The sequence below is a fragment of the Mustela nigripes genome, chromosome 9 (assembly GCF_022355385.1).
Source record: "Mustela nigripes isolate SB6536 chromosome 9, MUSNIG.SB6536, whole genome shotgun sequence".
NCBI classification, from domain to species: domain Eukaryota; kingdom Metazoa; phylum Chordata; class Mammalia; order Carnivora; family Mustelidae; genus Mustela; species Mustela nigripes.
Window position 1 is genome coordinate 78,739,511 of NC_081565.1, and position 14,645 is coordinate 78,754,155.

The following is a 14,645-nucleotide window of genomic DNA, read 5'->3' on the forward strand; positions in this document are numbered from 1 at the left end:
CCCAATGTATATACTTCAGAATATTTTTATTCTTCAAAGTTACCTAACCAAAACAGACCACATTTTCTTACAAGAATGATGGTCTAAATTGACAGTACTGAAATTTTAATTCACAGCTTGAGATCAATCCATTCAGCTATGTTTTTGGTAAAAAGATTTTAGTCAACCACAGGCTTCTAATTAGAGAGCCTATTACCTAAGAGACGCTTTCATTCTTATGCTTTTGCCACCACATAATGTAATACATTCATTTTGGCAATAAGCATAAATACCTATTGATAATCTTGTTTTGGAAAAAGACCTTCATAGATTCATAGTCTCTTCTTGCCCTTCTTCATTTATTCATTCAAATATTACTGAGGAGCCTTCAATGTCTCAGGAACTCTGCCCTCAATAATGAATAAGAGAAGCGTTGTTTTCAAGAGAGCATTTAATGTAACAACAACTTGATCCAATTTAAGTTTGTTGTTTCCAGATGAACCTCCTTCAACTTCTTGACCCAAACCTTCAAACTCATCAGAACTCATTCTTGCTTTCTGCTTTATCCCATTTTTCTATCTCATTCCATTCAACTTTTCCTTGACCCTTTATCCTTAAGTTGTACTATCTCCTTGAGGATAATACTGTATCAAGAATTTATTTACTTTCCCTCCCTTGCTTTGAGAACTACTATAGTACTCCCCTGTACCACCCTTGCCACAGCATTTAATACATTGTTATAATTAATTATTTACTTCATTCAACCCACCAGCTACCCACCACCATGCACCAACCCATGGCCTACTCTTGGTCAAGGTATTGGGGCTATAAAAAATACATATTTTCCTGGTGAAAATCATATTTCAGGGTAGACTATAAATAAGACAAACAAACAAGCAATATGGCAGAATGTAATGAGCTTATAAATATTAAAAAATAATTTAACAGTTCATAGTTGTGCTGATAAATTGAAACACAGGGAGAAAAAAAAAAGTGTGAGAAAGCCCAAAAATCAAGGATGATTCTTATATTTTTGGTGTGAGAAACTAGGTAAATGATGGAGCTGATTGCAGAGTTGGGGAACACTGGAGGAAAAGGTTTGAGAGAGAAAGATTAAGAGTTCTTTCTCTGCTATGTTAACCTTGAGATGCGTTTTTGATATTCAAGAATAGAGGTCAAGCAGGTAGCTAAATATACAGCTCTGCAGCTCAGGAGAGAGGTTGGCCTGGAGCTCCAGATGTGGAAGGTTAAAGATGGTATTCAACACCATGGACTGAGCTGAATTCGGATAAGCGTTCAAGAGGCAGTGATACTAAGTGATTGAGAAAGGGGAACGGAGCATTATTAACCTAGGATTTGGCAACACAGACATCAGTGACTTGACAAAAGGGATTCTATGAGTATAAAACAGTTGAGTACAAAAACTATGCTCAATGATGAGTACTCAAAAATGAGTACAAATACTGTTTGTGCAGGGATGGAAGCCATGGATGTAAAGAAGTTGAGAACCAGGAGCTTTTCCATGGAGAAGAAGAAAGCTAAGAAGAGTCTGGGTTTTTTTTTTTTTTTTTTTTTTCCTTAAATTTAAATAACCCAAGGGGCGCCTGGGTGGCTCAGTGGGCTAAAGCCCCTGCCTTCGGCTCAGGTCATGATCCCAGGGTCCTGGGATCAAGCCCCGCATCATCGGGCTCTTTGCTCAGCAGGGAGCCTGCTTCCTCCTCTCTCTGCCTGCCTCTCTGCCTACTTGTGATTTCTGTCTGTCAAATAAATAAATAAAATATTAAAAAAAAAAAAAAGAAGTTAAGACTCCATTGGAGATGGAAAGACTGATGATGTAGAACAACTAGGACAAAAGAGGAGCCCTAGTACTTTAAATCCTTAGGTAGACAATGAGCTCCAGGGTGCAAGCAGAGGGCCTAGTCTTCAGGAAGGACAGCCATTTCATCCACTGTCACAGGAAGGCAGACTATATGGGTACAGATGCAGGTGGTTTGGTTGATGTCATGGTGAAGAGAAAACTGGCTTGAAGCAGGGGTTCCATCAGGCATGTACCACAGAGGGAAAGAGGAATAACGCTGCTGAGGTATAAGCAAGAAGAGAAAGGTATATTGATAAAACATGAACTCTGAGCTAGATAAGGGAGGGGGAAAAAGACATAAATGGGGTACAGTAAAAAGCAGAAAAGTTAATGCACAGGAGCACCTAAGGGAGTTCAAACATATATTTGAGAGATGAGGAAACTAGATAAGTAGATGGTAGTGATCTATTTTTCTAAAAAGTTTGTAAGTGGAGCAGTTACTGGCACTGGGCAAGTTTAAGGTTGACCATGGGAGTAGGTTCCTGAAGGGGGTGGAAGGAGGTCTAAAAGCTAAGAGATCAGATGTTGGATTACCCACGGGGATGTAGCAATCACTAGGTATGATGACAGGAACTGTGGAAAGGCAGGGAACCAGGTGCTGATGAGGACGTATAACCAGGAGACAATGACAGATCCAGAGGGGAAAACAGTCTGGCATGTATTTCAAAAAATATGGGAGTTTTGGGCAAGGAAAAAAAGATGGACTGAAGCAGCAAACGGGAGGAAGAGTTCTAAATGGGACGTGGGACTGGGGCTGAAGATGTGGGGGAACAAACATCATCACTTCAGGACTACAAGGACACAGAGTTCCTGGGAATAGTCAGGTAGGGCAGAAAGTGAAAGCAATTTTGTTCAACACTATGTCTCTATTTGATTACAACAAACTACTGATTCCAGGAGGCCAACTAAAAGGGCTGGAGGAGGGGCCCTGGAAGGCTGGAAGACTGTGTCTGGTGAAGATAAGCACAAAGCCAAATGAGAATAAATTTCCCAGTAAAACAGTGGGAATCTCAGACTCTAAAAGATCAACGAAAACACCCTTTCTAAGCTTTGGGATCTTTCCAATCAGTCTTCTTTTTGTTTAAATTAGCATTGGAAGAATCCTAATGATAATTACCTTCACATAGAGGATCTCGCACACCTCAAAAGAAGCTCAGAGAAAGAAAGTTTAGTTCATTCAATACCTTTAAGCGCTATTTGGCTGGGAGTGAGGAAAATCTCAGAAAGGCATCTCAGGCATGTTAGCTATTCCTTTATCCTCTTCTCATTTCATTTCTTCCTTTCACAAACGTCCACGGAGAGAAAAAGAGCAACCACAATTGAGGATGAGTGAGCTGGCAACGGGGCTGTTCTGAGGACAAGCAGGATTCTCTGCACACCTGCCTGTGACCTCCCAGTAACACTTGTGCAGTGTGGATACGGCTTAAAATAACAAATACCTCAACAGCCTCTAACTGCCCGCCCTGGGGTACTCTGTCCAACTGCACACCACTCCCTACTACAGTGTTTCTCTAAACAGAAAAATGACCCACTTCGGGGAGAGTTAATATAAATCATGACTTTTTCTCTCTCAGATAAACAAATTTACCTGCATGAAGAATTCTGAGAATCCTTTTTCTGACAGTATATACTCAACTTTATGAAGAAACAAGTGTTGACAATATAATGATAAAACTTCATAATCCAATGGAATCTACTATCCCCTAACACAATACACCAAATCAAGACAAATTAATTTCAGTTGTCACTGTACACAAATGTACATAAAATGAAATGTCTAAAATACACGATCAATGTAGAAAAAAACCAATTATATTGTTATAGCCTCATTTTAAGAAACATGCTGAATCACTTCATTGGCTTCAAGAGGAAGCACCATGGGAACGTAGATAGACGGAATATCCCCACGCATGGATGGAATTATTTTTGTGTGAAAGCGAGAGAAAATAAAAGATAAATAATAAGAAGAATACCACACTTCTAAACACCAGAAAGGAAAAGTAAAGAGTGTCATAGCACTAGGACTTTTACTGAGTATAAGACTCCTGATGCAGGGGCGCCTGGGTGGCTCAGTGGGTTAAAGTCTCTGCCTTTGGCTCAGGTCATGATCCCAGGGTCCTGGGATAGAGCCCTGCATTGGGCTCTCTGCTCAGCAGGGAGCCTGCTTCCCTCCCCTCCTCTGCCTGCTTGTGATCTCTCTCTCTCTCTCTCTCTGTTAAATAAATAAATAAAATCTTTAAAAAAAAAAAAAAAAAGATTCCCGCTGCGTATCATAATGCAAAGTAGACCATAGACTGTCACCTTGTCAAATGAACATGCTGAATTTAGTTACAAATCAACTGGAGGCAGGATGGATTTAAGATAAACCCATTTAATAGACAGCATCGGTGAATCTATCAAAGAACATTTCCCAATTTGGAAAAACATCAAAGGGAGTCTCAGGTGGTCTCTAGAGTCCCAGAGATGGTTAGCTAGAAACTACAGTGGATTATTTTCTGTATCTATCCAACTGCAGATTTATTCAATGACTACCCAGATGTTTTACCTTCATTGTTGACACCAATTGATTGAGAAATAACCTTTATTCCCATGACTAGTGCTTCATCACTCACAAGGAAATTACTCACACCAGGGATTACCTGAACCAATCTGAGACTGTTCCCTAAAGTGCAAAAATAGCTCTGGGTGAAGGGAGATAGAACAAAAAATCTCCTAAGACTTGATTCTAAGCTATCTGGACAAAATGAGCCTTACCACTAGCAGGACATCCTTTTCCACAACAAGATCTTATCCATTATATACTCATTTATTAATTATTTATTCATATACTAAATCATATACTAAAATATCTATTCATATACTAAATTAGTATATTCATATACTAAATTCAGATATCATATTTATTCATATACTAAAATTCCTAGAGTGAAACTAGGAAAAAAAACGAGACCCAAGCTCAATAATCTTATGCACAAAATCCACTTTGTAATGATCATCTTTACTTTTCTTACAGAAAAACAAACTCAACTGTCATGACTAGTGTTTATATATAAAGGATGCAATTATTAGAATATTCTGACTTGTGGTTAGCTAAGATATTCAATATATTAGAATGTTATCTTGTTTGTTTTTTTTCCGGAAAAGTTAATAAAATTGTCTTCTTTTTTAAAGACTGATATAAGAAGTATTTCTACACCTTCCTCAGACAAAAAGCAAACAAACAAAAAAACCTCATGACACCTAAGTGGTTAATCAGTTGTTTTGCCACAATATCTATTTTTACTTTACTTTCAAAGTTTTATTTATTTATTTGAGACAGATAATGATAGAAACAGCAAGAGAGCACAAGCGAGGGGCGCCTGGGTGGCTCAGTGGGTTAAGCCGCTGCCTTCGGCTCAGGTCATGATCTCAGGGTCCTGGGATCGAGTCCCACATCGGGCTCTCTGCTCAGCAGGGAACCTGCTTCCTCCTCTCTCTCTCTCTGCCTGCCTCTCTGCCTATTTATGATGTCTCTCTGTCAAATAAATTAAAAAAAAAAAAAAAGAGAGCACAAGCGAGGAGGAGAGAGAAAGCAGATTTCCATTAAGCAGGAAGCCTGACATGGTGTTCGATCTCAGGACCCTGAATCATGACATGAGCTGAAGGCAGATACTTAGCCAACTGAGCCACCCAGACTCCCCTATAATATCTATTTTTAACTGAGGTAAAATTTACATTGATATCATGCATAGATTTTGTTTTAAAGATTTATATATTTATTTGAGAGCAAGAGACAACACAAACAAAAGGCAAGGGAGGGACACAAGGAGAGAACCTTTCAAGCAGACTCCATGTTGAGTGCAGAGCCTGATGCAGGGCTCAATCTCCTGACCCATGAGATCATGGCCTAAGCCAAAATCAAGAGATCGACACGTAATGGACTGAACCACCCAGGTACCCCTCAAGCACAAATTCTAAAGCACAATTCAGTGATTCTAATAAATGTATTCCCTCTTGTGATCTTCACATTTCCATCATTCCAGAAAGTTTTACTGAGTCCCTTCCAATCAATCCCCCCACCCCCTGCACCAAAAGCAACTACTGCTCTGATTTCTATAGACGGAAGAAGTACTTGGTTCCTTTCCTTTCACACATTTCTGAGATTCGTCCACAATGCATGCAATACATGCAAAAAATGGTTAGTAGTCTTTTTTTTTTTTTTCCAATAGCAGAGTAGCAGCCCATGGTATGACTGACACAATTTGCTTATCTATTTTCCTGTTGGTAGATATTTCGGTGTTTGTGGGGTTTTTCCCAGTTTTTGGCTATTGTGAATAAAGTTGCTGGTAAACACAGAATCCTGTTCTGCTGTAAATGTAATCATATCACTTTAAACAGCTTCCTGCCTAACCAGAAACTGAGTGATTTGACTGTATAAGCATCACGGTAAGGGAATGAAAGGAGCCCCACCTCTGCCACAGAGCCCTGGCTGAATAAATGGGACCCACTCCAAGGAGCCCACATCTGTGATATGTGACACCACAGGCAATCACACCTTGTGAGGAGAGACCCTTTCTCTGCAATATTTCAAACAGGAAGTGTTTAGGGGCAGTGGTGATAAAGTACATCTCTGTTCTGACCCTAATGTGGTGTCACACTGCTTCTAGTACCCACAAAAATGCACTATTAAAAAACAACATTGAAAAAAATAAATAAATAAAACAAAACAAAACACACACACACACACACACACAGAGGAACAACAACACTGGCGCACCTGGCTGGCTCAGTCAATGGAGCATTCAACTCTTGATCTCAAGAGTAGTGAGTTGGAGCCCCACACTGAGAGTAGAGGTTACTTAAAGACAACAACTGCCACTACAACACACATATACAAAAAGGGGTGTTGAATTACTTGTCTTGGAGATCTCTGAGCACAGACATCACCTAATCAATGGCTAGCCATGTGTTAGTTACATAACTTGGGTAGGTATATCATTTACCACTAAGTCCTCACTTTCCAATATGCAGAATAAGATAATTATTGCATCTATCTTAGAGTCATTTTTTAAAAAAAGATTTTATTTATTTATTTGAGAGAGAGAGAATATGCATGCATGAGCTGGGGCAAGGTGCAGAGGGAGAGAGAATCCCAGCCGATTCTGTACCAAGTGCAAGCCCAACGTGGGGCTCAATCCCAAGACCCCAAGACCATGCCTTGAACTGAAATCACGAGTTGGATGCTCAGGGGCACCTGGGTGATTCAGTTGGTTAAATGTCTGCCTTCCAATCATGTCATGATCTTGGGGTCCTGGGATAGAGCCTCACATTGAGCTCCCTGTGCAGCAGGACTCTGCTTCTCCCTTTGCCCTTCCCTGTGTGCTCTCTCTCTCTCTCTCTCTCTCTCTGTGTCCCAAATAAATAAATAAAATCTTAAAGAAAAAAAGAGTTGGATGCTCAACTGACTGCATCACCCAGGCATCCCTTAGGGTTATTTTAAAGTTCAAAATTAGATGATGTACATAAAGTATGCATAGTGGCTAACACATTTAAAAATATAAATACTAGCTATTGATAACAAAACTTTTTTCATTGTTTTTATTTTCTTTTTTAATTAACATATAATGTATGATTAGCCCCAGGGGTACAGGTCTGTGAATCGTCAGGCTTACACATTTCCCAGCGCTCACCATAGCACATAACACCCTCCATAATGTCCATAACCCAACCACTCACTCCCTACCCCCCTATCCCCAGAAACCTTCTGTTTGTTTTATGAGATTGAGTCTCTTATAGTTTGTCTCCCTCCCAAGCCCATCTTGTTTCATTTTTTCCTTTCCCTACTCTCCAAACCCCCCACTTTGCCTCTCAAATTCCTCATATCAGGGAGATCATATAATTATCTTTCTCTGATTGACTTATTTCACTCAGCATAATACCCTCTAGTTCCATCCATGTTGTTGCAAATGGCAAGATTTCATTTCTTTTGATGGCTGCATAGTATTCCATTCCATGGTGTATTCCACACACCTCACATCTTCTTTATCTATTCATCTGTTGATGGGACATCTAGGTTCTTTCCATAGTTTAGCTATTGTGGACATTGCTGCTATAAACATTTGGGTGCACGTGCTCCTTCGGATCACAACATTTGTATCTTTAGGGTAAATACCCAGTAATGCAATTGGCTGGGTCATGGGGTAGCTCTATATTAAACTTTTTGAGGAACCTCCATGTTGTTTTTCCAGAGTGGTTTCACCAGCTTGCATTCCCACCAACAGTGTAAAGGGTACCACTTTCTCTGCATCCTTGCCAGCATCTGTCCTTTCCTGACTTGTTAATTTTAGCCATTCTGACTGGTGTGAGGTGGTATCTCATTGTGGTTTTGATTTTTATTTCCCTGATGCTAAGTGATGTGGAGCACTTTTTCATGTGTCTGTTGGCTATCTGGAGGTCTTCTTTGGAGAAATGTCTGTTCATGTATTCTGCCCATTTCTTGATTGGATTATTTGTTCTTTGGGTGTTAAGTTTGATAAGTTTTTTATAGATTTTGGGTACTAGCCCTTTATCTCATATGTCCTTTGCAAATATCTTCTTCCATTCTGTCAGCTGTCTTTTGGTTTTGTTTCCTTTGCTGTGCAAAAACTTTTGATCTTGATGAAGTCCCAATTGTTCATTTTTGCCCTTGCTTCCCTTGCCTTTGGCAATGTTTCTAGGAAGAAGTTGCTGTGACTGAGGTTGAAGAGGTTGCTGCCTGTGTTCTCCTCAAGGATTTTGATGGATTTCTTTCTCACATTGAGGTCTTCCATCAATTTGGAGTCTATATTTGTGTGTAGTGTAGGGAAATGGTCCAATTTCATTCTTCTGCATGTGGCTATCCAATTTTCCCAACACCATTTGTTGAAGAGACTGTCTTTTTTCCATTGGACATTCTTTCCTGCTTTGTCAAAGAGTAGTTGACCATAGAGTTGAGGATCTATTTCTGGTCACTCTATTTAATGTTCCACTGATCCATATGTCTATTTTTGATAACAAAACTTTACTTCCAAAACCATTTATTTATTTATTTTTAAAGATTTTAATTATTTGACAGACAAAGATTACAAGTAGGCAGAGAGGCAGGCAGAGAGATTGAGAGGGAAGCAAGCTCCCTGCTGAGCAGAGAGCCCAATGCGGGGCTCAATCCCAGGACCCAGGACCCTGGGATTATGACCTGAGCCGAAGGCAGAGGTTTTAGCCCAGAGCCACCCAGGCGCCCCTCCAAAACAATTTAGAGAGTACAGCCTCAGATTTTCATTTTCTTTTTCCATTTGAAGTCAAAGACCAGAGTTTCCCCAAATGAGTGCGTTCCTCCAAAAATTAGTTCAAATTCAGTAGGCATTATGTAAACCAAAGGGTTCCATAATCAAGCAAATTTTGGTTAAATAATTTTTTTGAAACTGCGAAACTGCTCAGTGTTGTAGCCACTATGCCAAAGCACACTATGAACCCTACATTGAGACCCAGAATGTACTATTTCCAAAGTAACTGAACCATGAAACTGACTCCTGCTTTATCGAGAAGATGTGATCCTGGGGCACTTTGGGAAATGCTAATAAAAACAACACTAACTACATATATAAAACAAATAGTATTCTTAAGAAGAAGGATATATGGTCTTCCCATTTCATTTAGTTAAATGCTCTCTATTCCTTATATCTCAGGGAAGCCTTCTTTAAGCCTTTAAACTCAATCAAGACTTTCTGTTAGAGGTACCTGGGTAGCTCAGCCGGTTTAACCTCTGCCTTCAGCTCAGTTCATGATCTCAGGGTTCTGAGATTGAGCCCCACATCACATCAGGCTCCCTGCTCAGCAGGAAGTCTGCTTCTCCCTCTCTGCCTGCTGCTCCCTCTGCTTGTGCTTTCTCTCTCTCTCTCTCTCTCAAATGGAAAAAATTAAAAATCTTAAAAAAAAAAAAAACTTCCTGTTTCAAACCCTCAGCTTTCCTTAGACTCTTTCTTCATCACCCTTACTGTAATTCCTATTAACGAACCTGAAAAATTATTTACTACTTTTATCTTACCCACCAAATTATATTATGCTCAACTCTATACTCCAGCATCTAGCACAATGTTTCGTGCCAGGTAATAGATGTGGAACAAATATGTGAGTCCACGAATTTTACTGCAGCTTTGCTATAGTGGAAAACTGAAAACAATCTAAGTATTACTACCAGGAAAGTAAGGTACTCTACATTTATATTATATTAGACAGCCATTAAAAAGAATAACTTAATATTTGTACTCTGACATTCCTACTTTAATTGAATGAGAAAGAAAAAAATGTACTTTATTACATATATACTATATTGTGCAAAGACACCTAAAAACATACACAAGTTGATAACGAAAAAAAATTGTTCCAATTTTAGTATATGTGCTGCAGAAGCGAGCACGTTAACAAAACAAAGAAATTTAATAGTGACTACATTTGAAGAGGAATAGGACTGGGAAAAAGTACTTTGAATTTTGGACTTTAAACATTTCTCTGTTTTCAATATTCTCCAAGAAGTATACATTTTTTTTAATTAATTGCTTTGAGCAACTTCAAGTCTACATAAATTACCATATGCTTTAGGCTCAGTTCATATTTGTATCACTATTTGTCAAAGATATTTTTGTAATGATCCCTATAACAATCTTGAGAGGTAAATAAGACAACAGATAGTAACAACCCCATACTGTACATTAAAAGCTAGAGGTAAATTGCTTAATACCACAAAGCAAAAGAAAGAACAGAACTGACGTTAAAATTAGTTGATCTTTTCCCTAGTCCAGCGTTCTTTTCATTACACATCACTGCCTTTCCAGAAAGGGACATAAGGCAGTCTTGATACAATTAACATTTTAGTACTAAACAACTGGAAGAGATTAAACCTTTTCCCATCTCAACAAGTCATGAGAGGACACTGCAGGCCAATGGCCATGGAGTCCTCTTCTAAGTAAACCAAGTGAAAGGGAGTTTACAAAATCCTAGTGCATGCTTCTGTTGGACCACTCTCTTATATTCAGCTGAGATCTCTCTGTAACTTTAACCTTTTGGTTCAAATTTGGCCATCTGGAAGGCTACAGAATAAGCTTCCCTCTTCTTCTGGAATATACTCAACATATGAAGACAGCTATGAGCTGTGTCCTTTTGAGAATGGGTGCTTTACTTAGACAAACCTCCCAATAAAACATCTATCATTATCCAACTGGTTAGGAAAAAAGGGAAACTATCACGCAGGACTCCTACAAACTCATGAGATATAAATAGGCAATTGTCATCACTGCAGTCCTTTAGGGAGAGCTAGAGAACCATGCACTCTCACCACTCCTTTGTCGGATGGCACTGAATCAAACAGCTTTCTGGTACAACGCACAGGAATGAAGACGGGTTAGATGTTTCTGACATCTAACAGCTGGCTCAAGGATTTGCTAAGAACAGCCAATTAGTATTTCTTCATTAGGAAGATGAACGATCAACCCAATCCTTCCTCAGTAAAACATTTCTTGAAGTTTTGGTCAGATTCTCCAATAACAAAATACCTGCTTCTTCTACCAATGGACAAATGAACTTCCCGACAATTTAAAAGAGGCAAAGAAATTGATGGTAAAAGTTGTAAAATGAAACTTAGTGACTGAATTTGGGACTCCTAAGAAGATTTAAGAGGGAAATGACATGGTTGTTAGGGAACCAAGGAAATGAACAATGAAAAAATACAAGAAGTACAAGGTCAAGAAGTCTTACACTTAAAACTGTAAGAGGCAGAGGAAGCTACACTATAGCTAAATATTTATTAAAACTGCTTTTTATGATCTGATGAAAACCAATCAGAATTAAATGCTTGTGCAAAAGCTCAGAGCAAATGGACAGGACAAGAAAACATCTACTTGGAATAGCACAGCTTTTTATATTGGCTTACGGATTAATGAGCACAAGCTTGGGAAAGTCCTCCCAAACGCTTCCCCAGGTTTTCCATCTGAATGTGAACCTAAATAAGGAAAAGGAGAGGTCCTTTGAGCACCCAACTGAAGATATCCCTCCTACTCTTCCTTACTGAGCTATCTTGCACTTCATTAGAGTTTATCATAATCTGTAGTTACCTATCTCTGTGCTTGCCTGTTGTCCGATGACCCAGCAGACTATAAGCTCCTTGAGGACAGAGTCAACTCTTTTTAACACTGCAAACACAGGAGCATGGGGTTTTGTACTTGGAAGGTGCTCATCAAATATTTGGAAGGTAAATAAGTGAAGAGAGAGAAAAAGAAAAGGTGATCGCAGATTACTATAAACAGTTTGCTTTGCTTTCTTTCCCAATGTTGATAAACTAATTCACCTAATGGACACTTATTACGACCCAGCGCAAGGCATACGTCATTCGGCTTAGCCTCCCAACAGAACTCTGAATTTTCTTCCAGGTCACAGAAACCCTCCTAAAAAAGTAAATTACTTTATAACCAACAAAACAAGCATCTTTACGTTAGCCAAATGACCTGATCCTCAAAACAATCTTACAAAAAAAGGCGAATTATGTTGGTGAGGATCCTGGGGCGAAGAGTTCTTAAATCCTTCACATTCTCCCTACAAACCTCTGGGCTTGTAGTTTCCACAGAGAAAAATAGCGGCCGCACAACCACGGTGCAAACTCTTGACACTCGTGCTCGTTTCTTACTGCTAATACGTGCTCCAGACGGGAACCGATCAGCGACTCGATTCTCCACTCGCATTTGGGGTCTGACGAGGGTCCCGTTCGGTCCGTGTAACTGGTTAAATGCTGACGGCCAAATATACTTATGAGGAGATAACACGTCCAGGTCAAAGAAAGGGCGTGGGAATACCGTTTCAGAAAAGGTTGCGCTGCGGCCAGAACTACCTCTGGGCTGCGGTCCACAGTCGCTCCCTCCCAACTCCTCCTGTCCTCTCTCCCCTTCGACGAACCATTCCTTCCTAGAGTCAGATTGGGTGCAACAGGCAGGTTCCTACCTTGGTCTGAACACTCTTATCAAACTTGTCGTTTCTGAAGCTAAACGTATTCTGGTGCCTCTGAGGCCTGGAACGAGCCACGTTCCCTTTCTGGGAGCTCATCGTGGAAACCACAATCACCTCGCGCCGGTACAGGGAGGACGCGGGGAAGACGAAGACGCCAGGAACGGCCCCACGGAGTCCACGCTTCTGTCACTGACCCGGAAGGAACTTATCCGGCCTTTCCGCCCCCGCCCCCGTCAGCCCACGTGACTCGCCGCGGAGGTCAAAAGACTCCCTCTCATCTGTCAAAACCCTCAAGGTTCTTCCACGCGGCCCAGTCTCGACCCATCCCCCGCTCCGCGCAACCTCTCTCAAACCCGGCGTCTAAATCCCGCTTCCTGCGAAGCGAGAATTCCCCCATTGGTCCGAACGTGGCAGTCCATCAAGGCGGAGGGGCAAGGAACCTTTGCCTTTATTGGTTCTCCTTTTCCGCAATCCCCGCCTCCTGCCGACGTAGCTCAGCCTCTCCCGGCGCCCGACTCCGCTGGGCGGCTTGTGATTGGTTGAAGTCCGGCTAAGCTGTGCTGCGTCCCTCCCCCGGCCCGCTCGCAGGCTGGAACCCGGGTCAGCTTGGCATCTTCCTCCAGTCAGTGACCAAGTCCTGCTTCAGCGAGCCTTCTGCTCGTCCCCTCGGTTCCCTTCCAGCCTTCCTCCCGCCACCAAAGCTCGCCTCGTGGTGGCAGGCTGAGGAGGAGCAAAGAAAGGAGGATTAAAGAGAAGAAAGACCTGGCTGGGTTTGGCTGGTGTCTGCAGTGCCAGAAAGGGAGGTGGCGGCGGCGGCTGCGACCACGGCCGCGCGGGACGTGAGGCCCGAGAGCCGCCGACGGCGACGGCCGCTCCAGAGCCTCGCGCCGGGGCCGTTAGTCAGCAGAACGCGAGCCCGTGTGGAGGAGCAGCGCCGGCGCGAGGCGAGACTCCAGAGCGCGAGCCGGCCCCCTCGGGCGCCGCCGTCCTTCGTCGTCCCGGCGCCGGGGGCTGCAGCCCTCGTCCCCCCTCCTCGGCCGCGCCCGCCCGCAGGCCGGGAGAGTCCGGCGGCGGCGGCGGCAGCAACGTGGGTCGCACCTTGTGGAGGACAGCGCGGCGGCAGAGGCTCTCTCGCGGCCCTTTCTTCCCGACACCTTGGCCGCGGCCCCTCAGGTGCAGGTGCGTGGGGGCCGCGGCGGGCCGGGCCCGGCGGCCGGGCTCGGGGAGGGGGCGCTAGGCCCGGAGCCGCAGCGCGGGAGGGACGAACCCGGGCCGGGCGGGGGGAGGGGAACGGGAGGCGTCTTTGTTGTTGGCGACCGGGATCCCTCTCGGCGGCGGCGCAAGGCTCCGGGGAAGCCGCTTCGGATCGGGTCTGGTTTGGAGCGGCTTCGCTGGCGGTTCCGTGGAGGGGAGAGGCGGGAGAGTCCGTGCGAGCCGGGAGGCTGCGGGAGTCTGGGGGCGGGAGGGAGCCGGAAAGCCGGACTGGGAGAAAGGTCTGGGGTCCTCCTCGCGGGAGAAGGCGCTCGGTTCACTTGTTTTGCTCCGCTCCCCGCGGACGGAAAGATGGGGTCAGCTTCATCTTCCGCTCCCTGGCTCCCCGGGAGGCTGGGATGCCCGACAGCCGCCTCCTGAACGTCCTCGTGTGGGCCGGCCTCGATCCGAGCTCCAGTCGGCCCGGTTCTCGGCGCTGTGTGTTCCCGGCGGGCCGGCTTCGGGTTCTTTTTTCTCTGGGCGGCTCAACCTGCATCTTAGCCAGTTTCGAACTCTGTTTTCGAACCCTAGATTGGGCTCCTCCGTAACTGCTTTGGAGCTGGAAAAT

The 14,645-nt window shown here is 43.0% G+C and overlaps 2 protein-coding genes across 2 annotated transcripts in view; one reads left to right on the forward strand and one right to left on the reverse strand.

Moving 5' to 3' along the window:
* Nucleotides 1-13,317, reverse strand: part of C9H9orf85 (chromosome 9 C9orf85 homolog) — a 66,348-nt gene extending 53,031 nt beyond the window's left edge. The window contains exon 1 of the mRNA XM_059411866.1: nucleotides 12,821-13,317. Within this exon, the coding sequence (XP_059267849.1) occupies nucleotides 12,821-12,922 (102 nt within the window). The 5' untranslated portion in view covers nucleotides 12,923-13,317. The remainder of the gene's footprint in view (nucleotides 1-12,820) is intronic.
* Nucleotides 13,318-13,921: 604 nt separating this feature from the next.
* Nucleotides 13,922-14,645, forward strand: part of ABHD17B (abhydrolase domain containing 17B, depalmitoylase) — a 54,909-nt gene continuing 54,185 nt past the window's right edge. The window contains exon 1 of the mRNA XM_059411864.1: nucleotides 13,922-14,005. The gene's annotated coding sequence lies outside the window, so the exon portion shown is untranslated. The remainder of the gene's footprint in view (nucleotides 14,006-14,645) is intronic.